General features: G+C 29.9%; 1 protein-coding gene across 2 annotated transcripts; it reads right to left on the reverse strand.

The window, feature by feature from the left end:
* Positions 1 to 12810: 12810 nt before the first annotated feature.
* Positions 12811 to 19778, reverse strand: LOC100306021 (uncharacterized). Of its 2 annotated transcripts, none has more exon segments than NM_001249455.2 (7): positions 12811 to 13062; positions 14264 to 14345; positions 14428 to 14546; positions 15088 to 15207; positions 15308 to 15378; positions 19040 to 19209; positions 19644 to 19778. In NM_001249455.2, coding segments are annotated over 6 exon segments (546 nt in total). In that variant the 5' UTR covers positions 19188 to 19209; positions 19644 to 19778; the 3' UTR covers positions 12811 to 13056.
* Between the last annotated feature and the right edge of the window lie 7899 nt (positions 19779 to 27677).

The following is a 27677-nucleotide window of genomic DNA, read 5'->3' on the forward strand; positions in this document are numbered from 1 at the left end:
TTATCTTCCAAGAGTTAATTCTCTTTTTTTTTTAACTTTTAATTTTTGAAAGAAATAAAACTAAGAGTAATTTGAATACTTGTGAGAACTGAGAAGACTTCGTCGGACCCTAGTAGTAATTTAGAAGGAATTATGAATATATGAAACTTTTTGTATACTGAGTTGTTTGATCGAAGTTTTTCTTTTTATTTATTAATGCTGTGAGTGAACCAATTCATAAATGACACATTCACATTTATCTTCAATTTGTTAATTTGTCGATTTAGCATTTGGTCTTGAAGGATTCCTATACCTAATGTTCTCACTACTCATATTCTTTCCAACAAGTGTAACTTTCAATGTATAGATCATATTGCTGATCTATAATCAACAGTTAATCATTCCCCCAATTTAAACATATTAAACAGCAATCTTACAAATTTGATCCAGAAGCAGAACCCTTGATATATTCTTAGTGAGAAATCGGTTTACCTTGTTGCTTTCAGACATTATTGTATAAGCTTCTCAAAATATTTATTTATTATCTTTGCGAATTCTTGTTGCTTAGTTATCAGCAACAATAAATTTAAAAAAAAAAAACTCTAGATTCTCAAGTCATAGGCATTTACAACAACGATCACATTAGAGAGGTTGAATAATATATTAATAAAAAATAATAACTTTTTGCAAATAAAAGTTTTATCACAGGTTTAGAAATATATATGTTTTGGAGTCATCTACTCATCAGTAAAATAAGTTTAATAAAACATAGTTTGATCATCCAATATATCTATGAAGTAATATTTCCAAAAAAGGTTTTTAAGAAAACACTTGGTCAGAAAAAAAGGTAACAAAGAAAACTAAGATAATACTTAATAAAATGGTTTAATAGAGATATATTAGCATTTGATTTGTACTAGTTCACTTAAATAAAACTACCTTTAATTCTTCTTTACACAACTATAAAGGGTTCCATTAATAAAAAAAACTTTGATTACAAATAAGTATTTTGTCTTGTCACTTTTTGTTATACAAATATTTTTTCAACCACTTATGGCACTACCTTAAATTTCCATTGAATCTAAGAACACCCAAATATTGTTTAACACTAAGTCACTCTTAGCTTTCACAAAAGTTTAAATGAATTCAATAATTCAACAACACTCAACGAGTAAATAAAAAATAAAACTGAAATACAAATTAACTTCACTTAGCAAAGAATAGACAATGAAATATCAAATGTATCATCCACTGATTTTGCAAGAGTTTCGCTTCAAAGATTTGTTCGTTTCTTTATGATATTTTTTCATGTTCTGCTTTTGGGTAGATGCTACCTTTTATATCTTATAGACTTCAGTGAATGATCCGTTATGAAATTAGCACTTGAAATGACCATTGTCTCACACTAAGAGGTGACGACATGGCACACTCTGATTGGAGAGGAAAAAAAATAAAAGTACAGACAACAACATATGTCTCCTTATCCATGTCAAAAACGACGTTTGAGGAGTAAAAATCATTTATTCTCTTCTATTTTATTATTTCCTTAAATTCAAATAAAGAGAGACAAAACTAAATTTCAAAAAGAGAGATCATACATTTCACTTTGCGGCTAACATTTTACGTACTTGGTTGGACATCACATATAAGAGTATTAAATGAGTATTTAAGTGATTTATATCAACTGGACGCAAGTAATGAAAACACTTAGTCTATAAACACTATTTTTCATAATGAGTGGACCTGATTGATTTTATAGTGCATTGGACATTGGGTATATGTTAAAGGGTTTTCCATTTTAAGCATGAATGTAATTTGTAGATAACGATTAGGTCCTTTTATGAAGTTGGTCTAGTTCATTTAATATCAACTCATTAGATTATCAATAATTTATACTTTTGTAAACATCAAACTTTAAAGTGTGATAGATCGTCCAATTTAGTGGATTGTCTAGACCTAACAACATGATGCACTGAAAATCATCTACATAATAAATTAAGTATCTTCCTTTTTAAGTAATCTTATAAGGTTGATATAAAGATAAAATAAGCAAAACTTTTGAGCTTTGAGCTTTAAATTTATAGACAAAAAAAAAATTATTTGCTATTAGATAGTTTTTAAAAGTGAAAAGGTCACATGATGATAAACAAGAAACTCAAACGTATAACTCTTTTATAAACAAGAAACTCAAACATATAACTCTTTTAAAAAAAAAACTCTTTTTTTTAATTGAATAAGATTATGCAAATAACTTTATATTAAATTATTTATATTAAAAAATGTTGTTGAATTAAAAATACATTCACATATCACTATTTAATTTAAGAACACGTTACATGATGATTTTATGAAAATTAGTATGAATGTTTTTATTATATCTTATGTAATAATGCGACCTATCACTAGAATGAAAGCTTTGGCCACAGAAACAAATAGATCCTAAGCACAGTCATGACATTGTTGGTGAACCTGGTACGGTCGAGGTGGGCACCCTTCGGGATCCCATTTTAAAATCTCTCTCTCTCTCTCTCTCTCTCTCTCTCTCTCTCTCTCTCTCTCTCTCTCTCTCTCTCTCTCTCTCTCTCTCTCTCTCTCTCTCTCTCTCTCTCTAAATTTCAAAATCAGAAATCTGCAACCTCTCTTATTTTCAAAAACCCTCATTCCCAATTCTCTCTTCTACCATATCTAACTCATTTCTTGTCCAAATCACTCCCCACAAAGCTCAAACTTCATCTTTTTTCATTCTCTTTCATTTGAACCGATTGAAATTTCAAAAAATCTTTATTGTTGTTTATTGATTGTTTGTGAGAACCATAGGTTTCAAGATCCTGTTGTTTCCTATCATTGATAGTCTAGGAAACCCCTTAAGAATTTTTACATGTGGTATCAGAGCATGTGTTATGAAATTTATGATTCTCCAATAATGATTTAATTTTTCCCAATTATGCATGAACCCTAATTATGAAATTTAGGGATAATTTAATTTCTTCAAATTATGCATCAAACCTAATTATGAAATTTAGGGATTTTAATTTGTGTTACATGTATTTTTAATTAATGTTTTAATAACGTGTCTTTCGCGTTAATTATGTTTTTCCGCTGCAAAGTATGAGATTTTGTATGAAAGGAATATTATACAAAAATTTCAAAAGAAAGCTTTTGTTGCATTTTTTTTATGGAGAAAGCTTTTATTTTTAATGGAGGAAGCTCCCCAGATTTAATTCCATTAACGTTATTTATATATTCATGAAGAAAGCATTCACGGGCCTGCTTCCTTTTAATTCCCAATGTTTTGAAAAAGTCATAGAATGTGAGAAAGCCACGTTACTGTGAGCGTAAGTTTCAACTTTTTGAAAAGCACTAGCACGTATGTTACGTTGATTACAGGGTATAAATATTATGTAAATTTGGAAAAAGCCATTGTGGCTGCCACTATCTATTTATAATGGAGAAAGAAAGCGTGAGTTGCAATTCCAATTCATTGAAATTTTGGATTTTGCTATTTCCAGTCCCACTTGTGTTTTTTTTTCTTCTGGAAATTATTATTAAACGTAATTGAAGGATTGAAAGTTTATATCCTGTAATTAAATTAACGTGAATTCTTTGAAATTATTGGTAGCAGTAAATATATGTATATGCTGCATATTTGCTTGAATGTGTTTGAATGGAAAAACATAAATAAATACAAATATTATTTTATGGCCTGGAATGAAATTAATAGAATGGTTATGAATTGTTAATAGCAATAAGTATGCGCAGGCCATATATAATTGATTAGAATTAAATGTATGTTGAATTTGTTAGTCACCAAAGTGACCAAATTTGTAAGGTTATTTAATTCCAAATTAATGATATTTCAATTATATTTAGTTGGAATTAAATGTATGTTGAATTTGTTAGTCACCAAAGTGGTCAAATTTGTAAGGTTATTTAATTCCAAAATTAATGATTATTTTGATTACTCATAAAATAATGGATGCTAAATTATATGGTTATTGGTTTATGGGTAATTGAAATTCATTGTTACAAGGCATTTATGGATCGCCCAAAGGTTGATTAGTTGTTCTTATAATTAATGAATATAATTGTAGGCAATTTGTGTGTATCATTAGTTTTATTTATATGCCCAAAGGAAATAGATACTACTAATTGATGCATATTTAATTGCCAAATAATGTTAAAATTTTATTAGCATCGTTATGTTTGTATGTTGTGTATTGGTGTATCACCCAAAGGAGAACATCAATATACATTGTCCGTTATTTGAATGAATCATATGTATGACATGTATTTTATGTCTCAAAACACTTATGTGAATTTTATTATGTAATACATGTTTTGAATTCATTGGATTCTTATGCATCATCTGTACCAATTTTAATGGGCTTAACTTCTCTGACAGAAATGAGCAAGTCCAATTTCACCTTAGTGTTTTGGATCATGATCTTGCTATGTTGGAAGAGAAGTTTGTTACTATTATTGATGCTAGTAGCAATGAAGACAAAGTTCATTATAAAACTTGGGAAAGATCTAACAAACTCAGCCTAATGTTGATGAGAATGACTGTTGCAGACAGTATTAAGACAACTCTCCCTAAAATCGAAAGTGCTAAAAGGTTTATAGGATTAGTGGGAGAGTATTCTCAAACGGCTGATAAGTCTTTTGTAGGGACATTAATGAGTACATTGACCACCATGAAGTTTGATGGTTCACGTACTATGTATGAACATGTCATTGAGATGACAAACATTACAGTAAGACTTAAGACCTTGGGAATATAATGGTTGTGAATGAAAATTTTCTTGTTCAGTTTATTCTAAACTCACTACTGTCTGATTTTGGCCTGTTCTAAATGAACTATAATACCATGAAAGATAAATGGAATGTGCATGAATTGCACAGTATGTTAGTTCAGGAAGAAACGAGGCTTAAGAATCAAGGAAGTCACTTAGTCTATTATGTTAGCCACCAAGGGAATCAAGGAGCTTGAAAAGAAATTTATGAAGAAGCATGATAAAGGCAAAGGGTCATTAAAGAACAATGACGACTCTTTGCAAATCCAGAAGAAGGGTATCAAAGGGCAATAATTGTCAATTTTGTGAAATTGAGACATTTCCAAAAGAATTGCCTAAAGTGTAAGTCTTGGTTCGAAAAGAATGGTGAGCTTAATGCTTATGTATGTTTTGAATCAAACTTAACTGTAGTTTCCCATGATACATGATGGATTAATTCTGGATGTATGACTCATGTTTCTAACATTATGCAGAGATTCCTTACAATCCAAACCATAAGCCCAAATGAGAAGTTCATTTTTATGGGGTATGAAGTGAAAGCTCCAGTGGAAATAGTTGAGACCTATTGTTTAAAACGCAACACTGGACATCGTTTAGATTTACTAGAAACTCCTTATGTACCTAGTTTATCTAGGAATTTAGTTTCATTATCTAAACTTGATGTTACTGCATACTCTTTTAATTTTGGTAATGGATCTTTCAATTTATTTAAGCATAATCATCTCATTGGTACTGGTATTCTTGTGATGGTTTATATAAATTGGAAATAGACAGTTTGTATGCTGAAACTGTTTTAACTCTGCATCATAATGTTGGCACTAAACATAGTTTAGTGAATGAACGATCTGTTTTCTTGTGGCATAAACGTTTAGGTCACATTTCTAGAGAAAGGATGGTAAAATTAATAAAGAATGAAATTCTTCCTTATCTAGATTTTATGGATCTAAATATTTGTGTGGGTTGTATTAAGGGAAAATAAGCAAAACATACAAAGAAAAGAGCTACAAGAAGCACTCAGCTTCTTGAAATTGTGCATGTGGACCTTTTGATGTTAGTTTTTTCGGAAAGGAATGATACTTTATCACCATTATTGATGATTATTCACGTTACAGTTATGTCTACTTACTGCTCGAGATTTCTTAGGCAATGGATGCCTTAGAAATTTACTACAATGAAGTAAAAGGGCAATTAGACATAAATGTGAAAATTATTAGATATGATAGAGGTGATGAGTATTACGAAAGATATGATGAAACTGGGCAACACCCAGGTCCATTTGCTAAGCTTGTTCAGAAACGTGCATTTGTGTGCAATACACAATTCCCAATACACCACAACAAAATGGTGTATCAGAAAGGCATAATAGAACTTTAATGGATATGGTTAGGAGTATGTTAATCAATTAGACTTTACCCGTATCTTTGTGGATGTATGCCTTGAAAACTGCCATGTATTTGTTGAATAGGGTTCCTAGTAAGGCAGTTCCAAAGACATCTTTTGAACTATGGACAAATAGGACACCTAGTGTAAGGCACCTGCATGTTTGGGGTTGCCAGGCAAAAATAAGAATTTACAATCCGAAAGAAAGAAAATTGGATGCAAGAACAATCAGTGGATATTTCATTGGTTATCCAGAAAACTCAAAGGGGTATATGTTTTATTGTCCTAATCATAGTATGAGAATTGTCGAAACTGGAAATGCAAGGTTCATTGAAAACGGTGAAATCAGTGGGAGTACAGTTCCACGAGAAGTGGAAATTAAAGAAGTTAGAGGACAAGTCCCTTTAGCTTTTGCCTCTAGCAGTAAGGTGATTACTACTTCAGTTATTGCTGCAAACAGTAATGAAGAAGTACAACACAATGATGAGCCCATGATACATAATGAACCCATTGTGGAAGAACCACAAGAAGTAGCATTAAGGAGGTCTCAAAGAGAAAGAAGACCAGCTATTTCGAATGACTATGTGGTATACTTACATGAAACAGAAACAAACTTAAGCATTAATGATAATGATCCAGTTTCGTTTTCACAAGCTATAAGTTGTGATAATTCTGAGAAGTGGTTAAATGTCATGAAAGAATAGATAAATTCCATGGAACATAATGGTGTTTAGGACCTTGTAGAATTACCAAAGGATTGTAAGAGAGTTGGTTGTAAGTGAGTCTTCAAGACCAAACGTGACTCTCATGGCAACCTTGAACGTTACAAGGCTAGACTTGTTGCTAAGAGATTTACTCAGAAAGATGACATTGATTATAAAGAGACGTTTTCACCCGTCTCACGAAAGGATTCTTTCAGGATTATTATGGCATTAGTAGCCCATTATGACTTGGAGCTACATCAGATGGGTGTGAAAATTGCCTTTCTTAATGGAGATTTAGAGAAGAATGTTTGTATGGACCAACCAATGGGGTTCTCAGTTGAAGGAAATGAACACATGGTGTGCATACTAAAGAAATCAATATACAGTCTTAAAGCAAGCTTCCCGCCAATGGTATTTGAGGTTTAATGATACCATTATTTCCTTTAGATTTAAGGAAAATACTGTTTATCGATGTATGTATCTGAAGGTCAATGGGAGTAAGATTATTTTCTAATTCTGTATATTGATGATATCTTGCTTGCAGCTAACGATCTTGGTCTTCTTCATGAGACTAAGAAATTTCTCTCTAGAAACTTTGAAGTGAAAGATATGGGTGAGGTAAGCTATGTGATAGGGATAGAAATATTCCATAATAGATCACAAGGATTGTTAGGCTTATCTCAGAAAGTGTATATATCGATAAAGTGCTAGAGAGATTCAAGATGGAAAGGTGTTTAACATCGCCTATTCTAACTTAGAAATAAGACAGAGTTAGTCTCGCACAATGTCCTATAAATGATATGGAACGAAAACAAATGAAAGTAATTTTGTATGAATCAGTTGTTGTTGCATCTAAGAGCTGAATTTGTAGTATGTTTTGAGGCTACAATTCAGGTTAATTGGCTGCGGAACTTTATTTCAGGGCTTGGAATTGTCGACAGTATTGCTAGGCCGCTAAAAATGTATTGTGATAACTTCGCAGCAATATTTTTTTTTTGTAAGAACGACAAGTACTCTAAGGGTGCTAAGCATATGAAATTAAGGTACTTTGTCGTGAAGGAAGAAGTTCAGAAACAAAGAGTGTCAATAGAACATATTAGCACAAACCTTATGATAGTTGACCCTTTGAATAAGGGATTATTGCCCAAGACATTATAGAACATGTTGAAAGCATGGGCATTATTGTTATTGATGATCATTAAGTGTAATTTACCTTATATAATTTTGCTGACACTCTGAGCTCAATTATGATATGTTTCTGATTACCTGTTCTCTATGTTTGCATGCATGTTTGTGTTAGAGTAATGTTAACAGGTTTTGTCTTGAATGAAGACATTATGTTGGACCAATTATGTACTCCTAACTAATGGTCATATTAAGGAGAAGACTAATTTGTAGTACATGGAAGGGACTATGTCGATTAGATGATGTACAACCGCCATGACTCGAATTGGTTCCTATTCTTAATCATGAAATTATGATGTACCCAATGTATAGAACAATTTAGTCAATTTTAATGCGCATTATGTTAGTTAATCTATTTATTTATTTAGTCCATAATGTTTATTAATGTCACATGAGCCAAGTGGGAGAATGTAAGAATTAATGTCTCATGTGAGAGACATGTGACTTATGTAGGGACTAATAAGTAAATAATTAACGATTAAGGGCTAAATTGTAATTGGGCTTAATATGAGAAGTTTCTAGAACTAACTGCTACTTGATGGGAGTAGTGGTTATAAAAGGGGCTTAATACCCACTAACGTGAAATAAGGTTCCCTTCCTGATCAGAAAGTGTTCTCTCTCACCCATAGCCATCACGAACGGAGAGAGGCAGAAAAGAAAGGCCTAAGGAAGTGAAATCTTATTTCTCTCTTCTTTCAAGGAAATCAAAGTGCATTGGAGAGAAGTTCCTATGGAGAAAGGTACACATCATCATTATCTATTGTTGTTTATTGATTGTTTGTGAGAACCATAGGTTTCAAGATCCTGTTGTTTCCTATCATTGATAGTCTAGGAAACCCCTTAAGAATTTTTACACAATCTACTAAAAGTATGGTCAGTTGATCACGAACGAAATAAATTTAAGATGTGAAAAATTATATTATTTTTAAGGACTTATTCACCAAATATACACAAATTTCCTAAAAACTAATAAGTGGTTTTGTAAGGCTAACCCACGAATTCATACAAGAAAATGAAGGTTATGAAAAAGATATATGTCACTCATGACTGACAAAACCTTCTTTAATAATAAGGTTAATTAATTAATCAGAAATAAATGTTAATTAATACTATTAAAATAGGTAATAGTACCAATAATTAAAATATGATATTAATACACATTAAAGCAGAAAATAAAACTAATTAAAAATATGGCATTAATGAATTAAAATAAAAATAATTTTATATAATTATTATAAGATTTTAACTTTTTTAAATATTTAATTTAATCAAAATATACAACAAACATAGCCTGGGCCCTTGGCTGTTAAGAAATCGAAGAACAAAGATAACCCTTATAAAACATTACTTTTTCTTTTGGAAGAATAAAACATTACGCTTTTTATGCAAAAATCACAATTTTAATCACATTAAGAAACTTTTCAACCTTAATATGCATATCACTGCCAAAACTCACAATTCGAGTTTCCTTAAATATAATCTAGAATATCAAAAGCTTAGCTCAAGTTTGGTTCGCGTGTTTATTGTTTTTATTTTTAAAGAAAATATAAAATAAAAGTAAAAATAAGTTTGCTTAAAATTTAGAAAATACTTTCTCTGAAAATATTTTAAAAAACACATCAAAAACTAAAATAATAAATCAATGTTTTCAATCTTTTCTGAAGAAATGAAAATATAATGACATTTTAAAATACTTTATTTTCGATACATATTTTATAAATCTTAAAAATAAAAATTATTTTCAGAAAATAAAAATAAACACTCAAACAAAACGTTATATTTTAAACCCAAAAATGAAACAAAGAAATCAGAAAATGAAGAATTTTGTTTTTTGGTACAGAAATATTCAATATCATGCCAACTTCGAGTACTTCCTCTCTAGTAGATTTGACAGATTACTTTTTAAGCTAGAGTTGTGAATGTTTTTTCTTTAAAAAAAAAAACTATATCTGTTTTAATGAATTGATTTTTTATTGAACGGTTTTGCAATCTGACAAAGTGGTCTTTTTTTTTTTTAATGAACACTGGTTTTGAATATTGAAATTAAAGAAGTAAAATGAATTGTGCTTCTATGTATCAAAGTTAGTGCGTGTGTTTGGGGGCGGCAGCACGGTGAAAAAAAAAATGGATGCCAATCCCACGGTGAAGCCATAACAACACAGATTTGCCTCTCCAAAATCATGGTCACATCACGATTTTGGGTTCCAAAATGAATTCTAGATTTCTAGGACGTACTCAAACACTCTTAATTTATGTATTTAGCTTTGAGTTTAATGGATAGAAAGTATAAAATGATTTTATATTATTATTTAATTATAATTTATTAGAGATTTAATTTTTAAAATAATTATTATAAAAAATAATAAATTATTATATGTATTACTTTCTAATGAATAATAATGTAAAACTATTTTATATCTTTGAAGCTTAGCCCTTTTTCTTTTTAACTTTTATAAAAGTTCTTTTATTTTAAATTTTTCAAAAGTTAAAGTGCATAAATTAATTTTAATTTATAAAAGAAATTTAATTTATTTTGTCTTTATTTTTTTCTTGATATAATACTTTTAGAAAAAGTTTAGTCAAGTATGACCGATATATACTTGTTCATTTGCATACAATTGCCCGTATTTGAAGACGTGACGAATTTCACTTCACTTCGTTGTAGGCGAATTGATTCTCATGGATATTATAACTTACAGGAGAGTCGCCATAATCATTCAAAATGACTTGCAAGAACACATTTCATAACAATCACAAATGACGGAAATAGAAAGTTGCAGTAGCTTAAGGTTTGAGAAGGGGGCTTAAGGGTGAAAGAAAAAAGAAGATGGAATTTCGGGTTTAAATTTGTCTTAGTGATATTTCTAATAAAATTAATAAATTAACCGATAAAAAAAATTGCGGTAGCTAACTAGCTTTTCATGCAAGAGATTTGTTCATCTTCACTAACTTGCAATTTCAGTATTTGAAGACATTACAATTTACAAATTTCATTTCACTTCACCTCGTTGCAACCCAATTAATTTTTATTCGTGCTAAGCATGTTTGGAGACTCTCTGATACATAACGGGATATATGACGTGGACTAAGAACATGTGTCCACACACACATAGTTGCAAGTAATCATTCCAACCATGGTTAGAACATACTATATGAAGAAATCGTTCAAACAATGGATTTGTCAGTGACAAATAAAATCTAATGTAATGGTTTTTATGATAAGTGCAAATAGAGGTTTTTATGATAATTTTAATTAAAAATAATATAAGAAAAAAATATAAATATTAAAAATTAAGCAATTATTTTCAATTTTACTTAAAATAGTTTCTAATATAAAAAAATAAAAATAAAAATGTAATTCTCATCTTTTTATTTTTTAAAATTCAAGATTTTAGTCCTTTTATCTTTCAATCGAGATATTTCATCCTTTACTCTTAAAACATTCACGGATTTAAGTCACATGATAAATATTTTTTATATTATTTAATGTTGATAAACTTAATTTATATAAAAAGGTAATTAAAAAATACATGTCAAGGTTTAAAATGAGTTACACGAAACTAAATTTATGAATTTTTTAAAAGAAGAGACGAGATAGATGAGATGTATTAATTAAAAATGAAATAATTAAAATCACATATTCTTAAAAGTGTGAATGAAATATCTCAATTAAAAAATAGGAAGGATAAAATCACATAATTAAAAAAATAAGAAGATGAAAATTACATTTTAGCAAAAAAAAAAATAAATAAACAAAGTCAAACATTACTAAGTTAGGTTCCTAATTTTTTTTTAAGTCAATTTGGTAAACTAAACCACATAAACTAAATGTACACCATAGAATAAATAGATGATGAAAATAATAAAATAAATATGCTAAAAAAATGTTTTCGTATTTTAGAGCAAATAAAATACCAGTACCTTTTCCAAGCACTCATATGTGTCCCAGAACAATAAATTTAAAAGTTAAATAACGTGACATTAAATATACCAGATGAAATGAATAGACGATAACAATTAAAAAAGAAATGAATAGATGATACAACATTAAATATACCAGTTTCATCTAATTACACATAATCCGTCTTTTTTTTTTTTCTACACTAACCTTCCTTTAAATTTGAAAACATTACATTTATACCCTCTTATATGTTCGAAAATATTACCATGACACCCCTTCATGCCTTATACTAACAATCCCTCTTGGAGAAACAAAAGTAAAAATTATGTATAATTGCATAAAACCAAGGAGTGTTACTGATATTTGCTCCAATTAAAAACGCAAAATAATGAGTGATAGCTATATAGTGAAAAACGTAATACTTTTTTCAAGCACATTGAGTGCAAGCACTGTATCAAGTAATCTTATTTTACACCGTGAAACATCTTTTTAATGTTAAAATTCAAGTCTCTTTACAGATTAGAAAATGCGTTTTACTAGCTTACAAAGAAAAGAATACACCCATTATAAACTAGGATGTAAAATGAAGCGCAACTTCATTAAGGCCTTTACCCTAAAGCATGAGATAGAAATTACACCAATATAAGGTATTGGGTTTATCCTACAGTGGAGCAACAGAGGGACAAGTACTTTAGTGATTGTCGAAAAATATAAAAATGTCTTGGCTAGTTGCACTATGGCAAAGAAGGATGCATAATGCTGTATCATCGAGCACTACAAATATTTAAAGATTTAGTTAAGAGAAGTTTTCTCATGTTTTTTGGGTATCGCGCAATAATAATCATGGGAGGAGTATTAGCAAAATAAAAAAATAAAAGCTCAATGGGATGGCACATTGATTGGTATCAATTACAGTTATAAACATTGAATCCAAGCCCAATAAAAAAACTCAAAAGTATTAGACATCCCATGAAACAAATTCCTGCTATAATTTTAGCCATCAAGATGTCCTAAACCAGAAAACATGAACATAAAGCCAATGTGTCTCAGAAGAGAACCAAAAAACAAAACCAGATAATATTCACCCCTGCATCCACAAGACACCCAAAAAGCATCAAGCCTGCAATGATAATCACAAGAAAAAAAAATCAGCACAGTTCCAGAAAACTTTCACCTTTTTTCGATTGATAAAACTTAGAAAGGCAACGAATAATGTTATGATTATATAGAAAAAGAATTGTACACTTAGAGTTAAGATAAATAAATACATATACTGAAGCAGCTTGTATAATACAACAACAACAACAACAACAACGCCTTATCCCACTAGGTGGGGTCGGCTACATGGATCAACTTCCGCCATAATGTTCTATCAAGTACCATACTTCTATCCAAACCATTAATTTCGAGATCCTTTTTTATAACCTCTCTTATAGTCTTTTTGGGTCTTCCTCTGCCTCGAATTGTTTGTCTTCTCTCCATCTGGTCTACTCTCCTCACTACAGAGTCTACCGGTCTTCTCTCTACATGCCCAAACCACCTAAGTCTATTTTCCACCATCTTCTCTACAATAGGCGCTACTCCAACCCTCTCTCTAATAGCTTCGTTTCTAATTTTATCCTGTCGAGTCTTACCACACATCCACCGCAACATCCTCATCTCCGCTACACCTACTTTATTCTCATGTTGGCTCTTGACCGCCCAACATTCTGTTCCGTACAAAATCGCCGGTCTTACCGCAGTCCGATAAAACTTTCCCTTTAGCTTGATCGGTACCTTTGCATCACATAACACCCCCGATGCTTTTCTCCATTTCATCCATCCTGCTTGAATGCGATGATTCACATCCCCTTCAATTTCTCCATCATCCTGTATTACAGACCCAAGATATTTAAACCGTGTGACTTGAGGAATAATATGGTCTCCTATTTTCACCTCTGAGTTAGAAACCCTCCTTCTTTTGTTGAACTTACATTCCATATACTCCGATTTGCTTCTGCTTAGGCGAAAGCCATGTGTTTCTAGAGCTCGTCTCCAAGTTTCCAACCTCTCATTCAACTCCTCCCTCGACTCTCCAAAGAGGACTATGTCATCTGCAAAAAGCATGCATCTCGGCGCTATCTCTTGGATTTGTTCCGTGAGGACATCCAGAATTAAGGTAAAAAGGTAGGGGCTAAGGGTTAACCCTTGATGTAAACCAATTGTGATGGGAAAATCGTCTGACTCTCCACCCTGTGTCCTAACACTAGTCGATACCCTATCATACACAGTGGAATTTTAAATTAACGTGTGGAATGCCCAAGAAAAAAATCAATAGCTACCTTATTGGCTATGTTGTTGGAAAGCCAGTCCAAACCCTCATAGAGACCCTCCCCAGAGGTTGCACAGGTGCTCTGGATGTACCTGAAAGAAACACAAAAGCATGTTAAATTTCAACGGTTATGGTTATGGTTATGGAGAAGGGTGTCATGATCAAAATATTTACCAGTGGCGCTGTCTGAGAGAGTGGAGTCCCAGCTTGTCAGTAATTTCAGCAGCATTCATTGCATTGGGAAGATCTTGTTTGTTAGCAAATACAAGCAATACTGCATCTCTCAGTTCATCCTGAAAATTAATACCATTTAAGAAAATTATGACATTTCAGCACATAAAAGAAAAGAAATGTATAGCCATTAAGATGAAGCAAAAAAGACCAATAAGAACTTATCTTCCAAGGGAGCAACTAAACATCATTTGGAAAACTAATGTGTCAGCATTAACAGCATAGTCATACCAATAGCAGATACAGAAAATTGCAATGCGCAATGATATATATATACAAACAAAATCTTTTTTCAGATTTAATATGATATTTAAAACTCTATCTTCACTAGTTTACAATCATTTTATCTAATTATGTGATCCTACACCTCGTCAATGCAAGTGAAAGAATTTTCCTTTCGGATGAGGAGAGAAAATTTTGAAATTTTTTCTTAAACTCAACTTTTCTCTCTTTTTTCTCTTCAACCAAACAAAAAGAAATTTTAAATTTACAAAAATTTCTCTCCTTATTTCTTTCTCTACATCCAAATATAGGGTAAATGTCTAAAATGAACAGGCATGAAAACAAAGAAATCAACTATCATGACCCTAAATCGAATAGTACCTCATTCAACATCCTGTGCAACTCATCTCTGGCCTCAACAACTCTGTCCCTGTCATTGCTGTCAACAACAAAAATGAGACCCTGTGTATTTTGGAAGTAGTGCCTCCACAAGGGACGAATCTGCAAAAGAAAACCATGAGTACTCAGCTACTGAAGCACCATGAAGGCCTTATCAAGAAATTTTTAAGAATGCATAATGATCAAACTTTAAAGTTTAAACCTTGTCCTGGCCACCAACATCCCAGACAGTGAAACTAATGTTCTTGTATTCCACAGTCTCCACGTTGAACCCTAAAACAATTAAGAGAGACAAACATAAGATTGTCAGTGACAGCATCCAGCTGATCTTATAATTTCACCCAATTATGGAACAATAGAAAAATAGGAACCCTACAATTTTTCATTTTTGATCCTTGTAAGTTTATTTTTCTAATTTTAGTTTTTGTAAGTTTGTGATTTTTCAATTTTGATTCTCGTAAAATATTTTGTTCAGTTTTAGTATGGTAAGTTTTCATTTTTTCCAATTTTGGTTCCTGCAAGGGGCAGCTTATAAGAATTATAAATGAAAAAAATAGAATCTTACAGGGACCAAAATTGGAAAAAAAAAAAAAAACAAACTTACAGGAACTAAAAATGAACAAAATATCTCACGGGCCAAAATTAAAAAAGCATCAACTTACAGGAACTAAAATAAAAAAATTAACTTACAAGGATAAAAATAAAAAATATTTAAGCATTTTTTTAATTATAGTAGTTATAGTAATATCAATAGTTAATGAGAACAATCATAGTTAATAAGAGAAAGAGAAGGTGGAAGGACAGAGGATCTGGTTAAGTTAAGAGGGTTAGAATAGAAAGGAACGCCATTCTGTTATGTATCAATTGAGAACTGAGAATTAGCTCTGTTGTAGAAAAGAGGAAACCCTTTGTGAGGGGCAGACCCTTGGAGGAGAGATCTTTCTCCTAGCTCTGTTCATTTTTAGTCAAGAAATAAAACCTTTCTTTTTCTCTATTTTCTACTATGGGTCTGTAATATCCTTAAAATTTAACCAAACAAATATAATTATATATATAATTAAGAAATTTATGTAAGTTAGTTTAAATACTTATTAATATTTTATAGGATTTTCTTTTATAATTTGTTAAAAAAAAAAGTATATAAGTATCATTTTAAAAACAACAGTACTTTAAATTTTTAATTAGAGATAAATTAAAATATTTAAATTTAACAAAGAAATATGATTATGAGTGAAATTAGAAACAAAGCTTTTATATTCTAAAGAAAAAGTAAATAAAAAAGAATATATATATATATATACAACATATCATGTGATAATGAGAACGATTATTCTCATCCATTAGATTAAAATGAAAGGCCAAGATTAAAACATCTTAAATTCAAATTAAAGCATCATTTAATCATAAAATCTCTATAAGATTTACCAAACAGAAAATCAAATATTTTAAAGATTTAATTTAGGTCAAGATCGTTACCGCAACCACCACCATCGCTGCAACCACTACCACCATTATCGCTGTCATCACCACTGTCGTCGCCACCAACATGACCGCCATTGTTGCCGTTGCCACCATCATTGTGATCACCGTCATAACCACCATCGTCACCACCAACATGATAACCAGCGGCAGTGACGGTCATGTTGGTGGCGACGACGGTGGTGATGGCGATGATCATGGTGGTGGTGGTTGTGACGATGGTAATGGTTGTGGTGACGATCTTGACGTAAATTAAATCTTTAAAATATTTGATTTTCTACTTAGTAAATTTTATAGAGATTTTATGGTTAAATGAAAATTTGAATTTAAAATGTATTAATCTTGGCCTTACATTTTAATCTAACGGATGAGAATGACCGTTCTCATTCTCTCATAAGAGGATCATTCTCATATATATATACCGTAAAAGTAATTCACATATTTTATAATAAAGTAAAAAAAAATAGTGAAAATGAATAACGAAGAGTAGCATGAAAGGAAAGCTACCCTAATTGAAAATCAATTTTTCATTAATAAAGTGGAGAAAATAGCTTATATAGGAAGCTTCTCCAACGTCACTGTTTCGCTTTCAAAATACTCAGTGCTTTCCTTTGTTCTATTGCATCAACAATTTCTTCTCAAAAAAAGTATCAATAGGAAAGAAAAAAAAAAGAAAATAGAGAATAAAAAAATTGGTTAAAGCTATTTATAGTTAGGAAGAAGAAAGTAGAGAAAGAAGTGCAAAGCTAAGTTAGAAGAAGAGAGTAGAGAAAGAAGTGAAGCTGAGTTAGAAGAACCAGGAAATAGAAAGAAGGTAAAGAGTAGAGGTTAGAAGAAAAAACAGATTATCAACTCCTCCAGCTAGATTGTGTGTGTACACCTCACCAATCTCGGTCATTGGCCTCAACTCCATCATCTTCGAAAGTTGTTGAGTAAATAATGGGGATTGTAACAAGTCCTAAACTATTTCCTTAAAATTGTTGTCTGTATGATTCCCTATCATTTTTATCTCTATGTGCAATGGTTACAAAGTGGAAACCTTTAAAGCTATTTACTCGAAATATATATATTCATTATTTTTAAGGGACATGATAATATGTTTTGTCATAGAGATAAATACATAATATGTAATTGTATGATGACTTAAAAGATTGAGATTTTTAGTTTATGAATTTTGGAGAAACTATGGTTTGGATATTATTGTTTCATTGTTGAATCATTAACTTGATATAGATTTGAAAAATACACTGAAGTTATTGAATCTTTATGTGAAATCTCAATTGAAAACCATTCTATGAAAACAAACTGATTTTAGATTTTGAATGTTTTGGAGGGAATACTTTCACAGAACACTGTAGATAACAACAGTAGGTGTTAGCTTTGGTGCACCATGACTTATCTTTAGGTGGGGAGCCTATCATTGATATTTACCAACAGGCGGGGAGCCTTACATTTATATTATTAGGCAGGGAGCCTATCTCAGATATATTTTCAGGCAGGGAGTCTGACTTGGATATTACCAGGGGGAGCCTATCTTAAAGATATATTTTCAGGCAGGGAGCCTATTATAGTTCTGTCTGAGTAGTACCCCACTTTATGCTTAGGATGATAATTTATACCCAATATTGTCATGTTCAGCTTGTTACTTTCTTTGTTATTTGTTCACTGAGGGATGACTCACATCGTGTCTTCCTTTTGTTTTCAAGTAGTCATACTTGTCTCTATTTAAGCACTTCTACTAGGAGTTTCTTGTAAATTCTGATGGGACTCTTCACGCTCAATGGCTTGGAATAATGTCGAATTTTCTATTCCATGAAATGTCAAAGTTTAGATTGTTAAATTCTTTTAGTGGCTTTGATACATTGTATTATAGACTTGTAATAGTGATATGCAGTTATGTTGATCTAAGTGAGCTCCTTTGTTGGGTGGTATTTTTTGTGATGATCATACAGGTTTATATACTATTTTGGGATGTCCATATTTTAGGGGAGGTTCTGTCGATTTTTTGGTAGAAATTTCTTTAAAAGGTGAATTTTATAAATTTACATTATGTTTCCCTTCTTAGTTGGAGTTCATCATAGTTTATGGCTTGCTAGACTGAGGCATTGGTCTGTGTGTCGGTCATGAAGGGAATTTGGGTTGTGACAGGGTTCCTATTAGACTGAAACATGGTAGGGAGGGACCGGGATTTTATATAAAGCATTTTATACTGAGAAGCTTTTGATATAACCATCGTCATTTGAGATCTGAGTTTTCAGATTCAATAATGTATGATTAATCATAAAGCCTAATAGCGTGTAACAACCTCCGAAATCAGTTATTTAACTAATATAGTTCTACAAGTTGTCACTACAATCAACAATAAAAATGTACGCACATCAACATTCTATAGGTGAAGCATCATACACACATATTATATAATAATCATAACGAAAATCGAAATCGAGGAACTTACCAATGGTGGGAATTGTGGTAACGATCTCTCCAAGTTTGAGCTTGTACAGGATGGTGGTCTTACCAGCGGCATCAAGACCAACCATTAGAATTCGCATTTCCTTCTTGGCGAAAAGCCGGCTAAAAAGCTTGGTAAATGTCAACCCCATTGCTCCTTCAGTTAGTGGATCCCTACATTCACAAATTGCACTCAACATTAACAGAATTGAACTTGCTTCCTAAGAAAAATCTCAACCAAATCATTCGATTCAGCAAAAAATAATAAATCCCAAATCAATATTAATTAAATGTGTGAATTAACAATCAAATCAACAAGTGGATTCAGCCAGATCTCAATCCAAAAGACAAACAACACGCATTTCGATCTACAGAATCATCACACAAAAATCGAAACAGATCGCGAAACAAAAAAAACACCTAAGGAAACAAACGAAGCAGTTCCCAAATTGAACAGCGAAAAAAGCTCAATATTCATTTCACATGCAATTAAAAGCGACGAAAGCAAAGCATCGAAGATGGAAATGAAATTAGGGGAAATCGAATGGGTTGTTGTAGATATATGGAACAGAAAGAGGAGAGAAGGTGATGGCGGAATTTGAAATTACCTTGAGGGATCTCAAACGAGAAAGCGTAGAGAGAGAGAGAGGAAAGAGAAAAGAAAGAAAAGAGAAGAATGCTTTACAATAATGTAAAATGGAATGAAAGGGTTTTATATAGGAGGGAGAGAGAAGAACGGGGGTACCCGATTTATATGCGCGCTTTGGATCAAATAACCATTTGCACCCTGCAATGCAATGCATCTCACACGCTACATTGTTTCGAACCTTCCAAAAGCAATGCTCCCTTTTAAATAAATTCAATTATTCAAATAAGCTAAATTAAATATTTGCAATTTGAATTTAATCGTAATGCCACCATCTATTATCTAATAATAATAATAATAATAATAATAATAGGTTAAAACATATAATTTACTTCATATAGGTATCGTGGATTTTTTTTTTCATCTGAAAGGTTTGGTGTGTATATGTAAAAGTTTATTAAATTGGTCCAATTTGATCTTTATCATCACAAGTTAACCATTGATTCTTATAAATATGCTTAATTTGGTCCCTATACGTATAATAATGTATTCTTAATTTGTTCCTTAAATGTATATTAATTGAGTCCCTAGTCATAAATAATAATAGCTAAAAGTATAATTTAGTTTATATAGGTGGTGTGAATTCCATATTAAAATGATGTGTTAAAATGTTGTATAGGTGCTTTTAGTTGGATCCTCTTGTACTTATCTTTAGCATCTTTTAATAAAATATCTTGCTCACATACTGTGGTCCCTATAGTTATAATTTTTTTACCTTCTTGGTTCCTCATGGTCAAGTATCAACCAACATCATTTGTAAAGAATCTGATGAGGTTGTTCATTGAACTTCCTATTGTTGCTCAATGAATCTCCTTCCTCCCTCCTTGACGAAAAAAGAAATACTTTACTATTCGTCATCACCAAAGTGTTTTTACAAACGCAAACCACGACCACCTCAAACAATGTTCGTTGCATATTGAAGACCCACACCTCCAACAGTGGCTATCGCGAATTAAGAAAAAGACCCACACGTCCAATGGAACTCATGGGTTGCTGAGGAATACTCACTCTAGGCTTTCTTCACTATACACAAGTTTTCTCCAATGTCAGAAATGCCACCTTTGAAACCAAGGGGTTACTTTGATAATGATAAACTACGGAAAATGTTCATCTCTATTAGAGTTAGGTGACTTTAGATGGTGAGGATAAGTGTAAAAGATGATAATTATATGAGATGTTTTAAACTATAGAGACCGAAAGAAAAAGTGATTACAACTATTAGGAGTATTAAGAGCAAATGAATAATTAAACTTAGTTTTAATTTTAAAAAAATAAAAATATTATTATTTCCAAATTGCACAATTCATATCCGTCAATAAATCAAATCAAACCAATTAAGTTCATAATTCAATAACCAACACATAACCAAAGCAAAAATCCTAATCTGCAACGACAAAGAATTACTTACCCCATTCTTTGATGAGAAAATTCACCAAATTCTCTACCATCGGCCTTGCGCAAGGTCAAGAACCAGTAAGAAAAACAAATTTCATTTTCAATTTCAATTTAGACTCAATCTTGACACTTGGCTTTCTCCATTTCAAATGAACCCCATTCTTTTGACACCAAACGAAGCACGTGCAGTTGCTCACAACCAATTAGAGATCCATGATTTCATCAATTGACTTCGAGAGCATTTTCTCAATGCTAAACCATTCATTGAACAAGGTGTTCCTAATAAAGCTTATAGATGTGTGCAGATATAAAGGTCACCTGTTTGTGCTATGCTCCAACGGTGAAATTCAGATAACACTATTGGACACGACTATAATATTTGGTTAGTCAGTTGTTGGTAAGCCTATGGTGTTAACGAAAAAGGAACCATTCTTCAATTTGGAAGTCATATGGTGCGACAAAAGAAAAGAGGAAGGTGGTGATGAGTTTTCTAGAGAATAGGCTCAATTCAATTAGGGATGTTACGGGCAATGATTTTGTGAAAAGCTTTTTGCTTTACGCTATAGGAACATTTCTTGCTTCCAACAATGAGAAGGTGAATTCGTGGTTCTTGCACTTTCTCATGATTTCGTGGTTCTCGTGAAAGGTAAGGCACAAGCAATAAAGGGACAATTAGAGTCTTATACAGGGACGGGGTAATATTAACTGAGAAGTGTTAGAAATATATTATTTTTAATAGATTAAAATTTATTGAAAAATATAAATTTTTTGTATTATTAAATATGACTAGTTAAGATACCCATGTAATGTAAATTTTTTGTATTATTAAATTGAATTATATGTTTTCAAAAAATAGTTAAATACTATTGAATAAAAGAAAATTATTACCGATGTAAGAGAACCATTGTCAATGTTAAACTATTAAACAAATGTAATATAAGAAATGTTATTCTAGTGATATAAATCATAATTTATTGAAAACAACAATTAACTTCATGTCATTTAACCATAATATAACAAAAACAACGATGAATTTCATGGGATTGTTCAAAGCAATGAAAATATAAATATATTTCATGTTTTGATAGCATGAATTTCAAAATTATCACTTAATTAATTCTTAATAACCATAACATGTATTTTTCTCCGCTCATATTTAGACACACTAGATTGAATGACACTATCCTCTTTTAATCACATAAATGTTAAAAATTGTTTTCATCCAAAAGTTAAATAACATTTTGTTTTTCTTGGCCCTAACCACTTAAGGGGGCATAACCACACACGCTTTTCATGATCCTCCAAAGTACATGTCTTGTAAAAGTTTTTAAAAAAAGGATAAAATATATTTGGAATCCCTATAAAATTTAAAAAGTATTATTTTGGTCCTCATAAAACTTTTCATATTAATTTGATCCTTATAAAAAGAAAACATACTTTTATGGTCCTCAGTAATAATTTTGTTATATGGTATTTTGATGTGAATAAAAGACTTATACATGTAATTTGATTACAAATAAATTAAAATAATTTGCGGCGATTAAAATTTTCTTAAATAAATTAAATAATTTTTTGCGCCTAAACCCCCCTCCCCAAAAATTGCAATTTCTGTAACTTTCTTGATGATTTTCTCGGGTTTTCTGATGAGTTTAAGGAGGAAAATGAAGAAAAAGTGGATTTTGGTGTCATCTGAGTGTGCTTGGAAAGAAAGAGAGAGAAAACAATTAAGTTTGTTAATCACGTAAATGAACCATCTAACAAAGTTACCATTAAAGACCATTAAAAATATGCTTTATTTTTATAGGGACCAAATTAATATGAAAAACTTTATGAGAACCAAAATAATGCTTTTAAAATTTTACAAGGACTTTAAACATATTTTACTCTTAAAAAAATATAAAATGATATTTTTTTCCACTTTAAACATAATCAATGACATAAAAATGACCAATAAAGAACATTTTGCTTGATAAGAGCTCAATTTTTTTAGGATGATAAAAAACACGAATGTTGTCTTCTTCAGCATGCTCATCATCTTCATAAACAACTTCGGTGTCTTTTGGATCAAAATCATGTATGTCTAAAGGATAATTGATTTACTCTTATTTAAATCAATACTTTCATTTCAAATTCATTATTTTACAAAAAGTGCAACAAAGCCTTGTGATTTGATTTTAACCAATAAAACTCAGCCACTTTCAATATTCCACCTAAAAATATTGTCATACCATTTGTATCTTTAAACAAATGAACATAGAAAACATTTTCTCTATTCCATAATAAAAGAACTTATAAATGCTTCTAAAAAAATAACTTATGTAAAAGACCAATATTTACATTATTTGAATAAGATAAATAAATCATGGTTATCATTAGTCTTTTAATTTGTGTTTTATACAAATTATTTTTTTATTTTATAAAATTATTTAAAAATTATAATAAACATATACCCTTTATATCATGAAAATATGTCATAATTAAATTTTGTAAAATTAAGAATTTTAAAAAGTTAAAAAGTTTACCAATATTTTCTTAAAAAATAAGAACTTTAAAAAAAATTGAAGAAGGACTAGAACCATAGTTGTTGAAGGACAAAACACGCTCATTTACACTACACGCAACTACTCATTTGAATGTTTGGTACAAAATATAGTATTAATATAAGTTTTATGTAAAAATAGTTCAAAATTCAAAATTTATTATTTTTAATTTATTATATTTTTATAGTCTTATATATTATCATTTAAAATATAATATAAAATAAAGTTTATATAAGTATACATATTCTAATTTATGTCAAAAATAAAATTTAATCTTATATATTATATTTTAAAGATAATATATAAGAGTATAAAAATATAATAAATTAAAAAAGAATAAACTTGAATTTTGAACTATTTTCGCATAAAACTTATATTAATATTATATTTTGCACCAAACATTGAAATGACCACATGGTTGTAATGATAAAGGAATGTGTCATTCACTCCAAGGACCATGGTTCTAGTCCTTTCAAGCATTTTTTTAAACTTCTTATTCTTTAAGAAAATATTGGTCAACTTTCTAGTGTAGTTAATATTTAAAATTTAACCGTGAATGATTAGTCAACAATTAAAATTAGCTTTGAGGACTAAAATAGTGAATGAAAAAAATAGGCAAAATAGGGGAACAAATTTTGCAATTAAGTCTTAATTTAACATATTCATTAACCAAGGCTCAATAATGATTTATTAAGGCTTAATGTGGGCAATTGCTTCGTGCACCCAGAATTTTTCTTGTGCACCCAACAAATCTTTTTAAATTCCAAAAGTACCCTTGCTAATAAACATACAGGTTACGAATTTGTAAGCTTACTCTAATTAATTATTAGATCAAAATTAATTGTTTGCAAATTATATATGTAAACAAATTAATTATTAGATCAAAATTAATTGTCACAAAATTTATTATGTAAATTTACATGTGCATTAAATATACATTAGAAATTTTAGTGTTATTATATATAACGACATTAATTATTTTATAACATAATTATCCTATTACCTCAGTTGATTAAAGTGTTGTGTTAATACTATGAAAGTCATATGTTCGAATCCTACACGGGCCATTAATTTGTAAAATATTTTTTTAAAAGAAACTGTAATTCGTACATATGAATTGACAATCTAAACATACAGATTGACAATTCGTATACAGATTATGTGTTACGTATCACGAATTTGTAAGTCTCTTATGGACTACGTATCCACAAACTTACTCTTACGGATTATTAATGTGTAAGCTTACTTTTATGGGTCGTTAATCCGTATGTTTATTAACAGAGGTACTTTGGAATTTATAATAATTTGGTGGGTGTACGAGAAAAATGTTAGGTGCACGAAGCAATTACCTTCAATGTGTAACTTATGCATCCACCACTTTCCAATATGACTTTAGTGTAACATATGCAGTAATGATTGATTGAAACCCAATAAGATTCAATCAAGGCCTAATATCACTTTAGTGTCGCAAACTTACTCTTACTTATTATTGATGTGTAAGCTTACTCTTACGGATCGTTAATCCGTATGTTTATTAGCAGAGGCACTTTTGGAATTTACAATAATTTGCTGAGTGCACAAGAAAAATGTTAGGTGCACGAAGAAATTACCTTCATTGTGTAACTTATGCATCCACCACTTTCCAATATGACCTTAGTGTAACATATGCAGTAATGATTGATTGAAACCCAATAAGAATCAATCAAGGCCTAATATCACTTTAGTGTAATTGAAATCCAATAAGACCTAGTATATGACTTTAGTGTAACATATTCATATGCACTAATGATGGCCCAATCAAGGCTCAGTATCACTTAAGTGTAACATATGCACTAATGATTGATTGAAACCTAATTTAGGTCCAATATATGACATTAGGGTAACATATGTACTAATGATTGATTGAAACTCAATAAGGCCCAATCAAGGCCTAATATATGACTTTAGGCCAAAAAAATACAATAACCAAAGCTTAACGATTAATTAAAAGCTACTAGTGCATGTTCGCGTTTTATGCATAACTTAACCACTTATTTTTCTTTTTTGAGATACCATTCTCACTTGATTATGTAAAGGAGTCAAGTTCAATTTTTTATTTTTTTTAATTTCATATATTACATGTTAAGCTCAATTTTTTAATTATCTTGTATAAAAATAATTATTAAATATTATATTGATAAAGTTATAAAAAATTTAAGAAAAATTAATAAATATAATTGAGTTATAATTAAGTTAGGAAAATTTAATAATAATAATTAAATTATAAATTTAGGTTAGGGGATTGAAATAGCCTAAAGTTTTGTTTGGTCCAACTTTTTTTGGGCTTAAAAGCTACTTATAAGTTAAAATAAGAAAAATTAGAACTTTAAAAAATAAGTAGAATTTGTTTATTAATTCTCATTTTTATACTTAAAAAACTCCTTTTAAATTAAAAGATAGACAAAATAGTTAAGTGTACAACCTATAAATATTAAAAGGTGGATAATGGAAAGTTACTTTGCTATTCTAACTCACCAATATGTCATTTTTGTCTCAATATTTTTTGTTCAAATTGAATTATTGATTTTTTTTACTTATTTGGATTAAATTCTTTCGTTAGTTTTTTTTTTCTACCTAATTTCTTTTAGCAATTTTTTCTACCTAAACTATTGAATCTCTTTTTTAAAAAAACTCAAATAGCAATTTTGGGGCAAACTTCAAGTAGAAAATAATTTGAATAACTCCTAATTTAGAAACTTGATAAAAGTAGAACGACTTGATACTATATAGTCGATGAGACAAAGATTTCAAAGAAGTGAAATTATTAGTTATTTTTTGGACAAAATATATATTTAGATTAATATATTTTGAGTAAAAAAATTATTTAAAATAGTGGGACCATTCATTTTGAAGAAATTTCTAATAAAAAAGGATTTAGATATTATTTTAGGTAAAGTAAATTTAATAAAAGAATACAAATAAATAAATTGAAAATAATCTTTTAATAAATTGATTTAAGAGTAAAATAATAAACTAATTATACTAATGTAAAAACTAAACTTAGTAATAATGAAAGTTATCTGTATTTTATAAAAAAATATTTGTAACGTTATTTAAAAATAAAACACATTCCGACAAATTTAGAGTTGTTTTGTTTTAATATGAATAAAATTACTTTTAACTATTCAGTGTAATTGAAAATATATATTTAAATTAGTTTTGACCATAAGTTTATTATATTAATTAAAACACGTGCTTGATTTTCTGACACCAAATCTAATATAGAAACTTATTTTGATTCATTCTAATATAGAAACTTATTTTGATTCATTTGAGTCTTTTGACATAGACAAGAAAGAGAAATAAAAAGGATCCAATGATATAAATGTAATTATATATAAAAAAAACAAGAGGAGTTATTTATGAAGGAGAAGAGTAAGTAGCATTAAGTCACACAGTCACACGTATCCATTGATCTTTGGATGGTGTTTTTAGAGATACGGAGAAGATAGCGCCACCTCATCCATTAATATTTGTAAAAAATATAGCAGTATATTATTCTTTATATTTTTCTTCCCCTCGTCTTTCAAATTAAACTAAGAAAAAGTACCTTTTACCTTCCCTTCCTCTGTCATCTTTTCCACTTCCACATTTTTTGAACAAAGTATACTATCAAAAGAATCTACTCTAGATTAATACAGAGAATTGTATTGCGTGAAAATATGTCACTCTTACAATCAACATTTATGGATACTTATTCAAAATAATAATTAAAAAATAGCGAGGAATAAATAAATAATACAAATTAATTAGGTTCCGACTAAATTTCATTTATTTCTCTATGTAATTTTATATTTATATATTTTGTGTCAAACTTTAAATATATCATAAGCCAAACTCAATAAATATTAATTTCAGTTTAATTTACAAAATCATAAAATTTAAATATATAAATTAAAAAATATTTAATTTAAAATAAAAATAATGAATAAAGTTTAAATAATTACATAATTTTTTATATTCATAAAAGTTTCTTAAGTGAATTTATCTTTCTCTCTTTTAAATGAAACATTTATCCCTTA

Source organism: Glycine max, chromosome 18 (genome assembly GCF_000004515.6).
Source record: "Glycine max cultivar Williams 82 chromosome 18, Glycine_max_v4.0, whole genome shotgun sequence".
Classification (NCBI taxonomy): domain Eukaryota; kingdom Viridiplantae; phylum Streptophyta; class Magnoliopsida; order Fabales; family Fabaceae; genus Glycine; species Glycine max.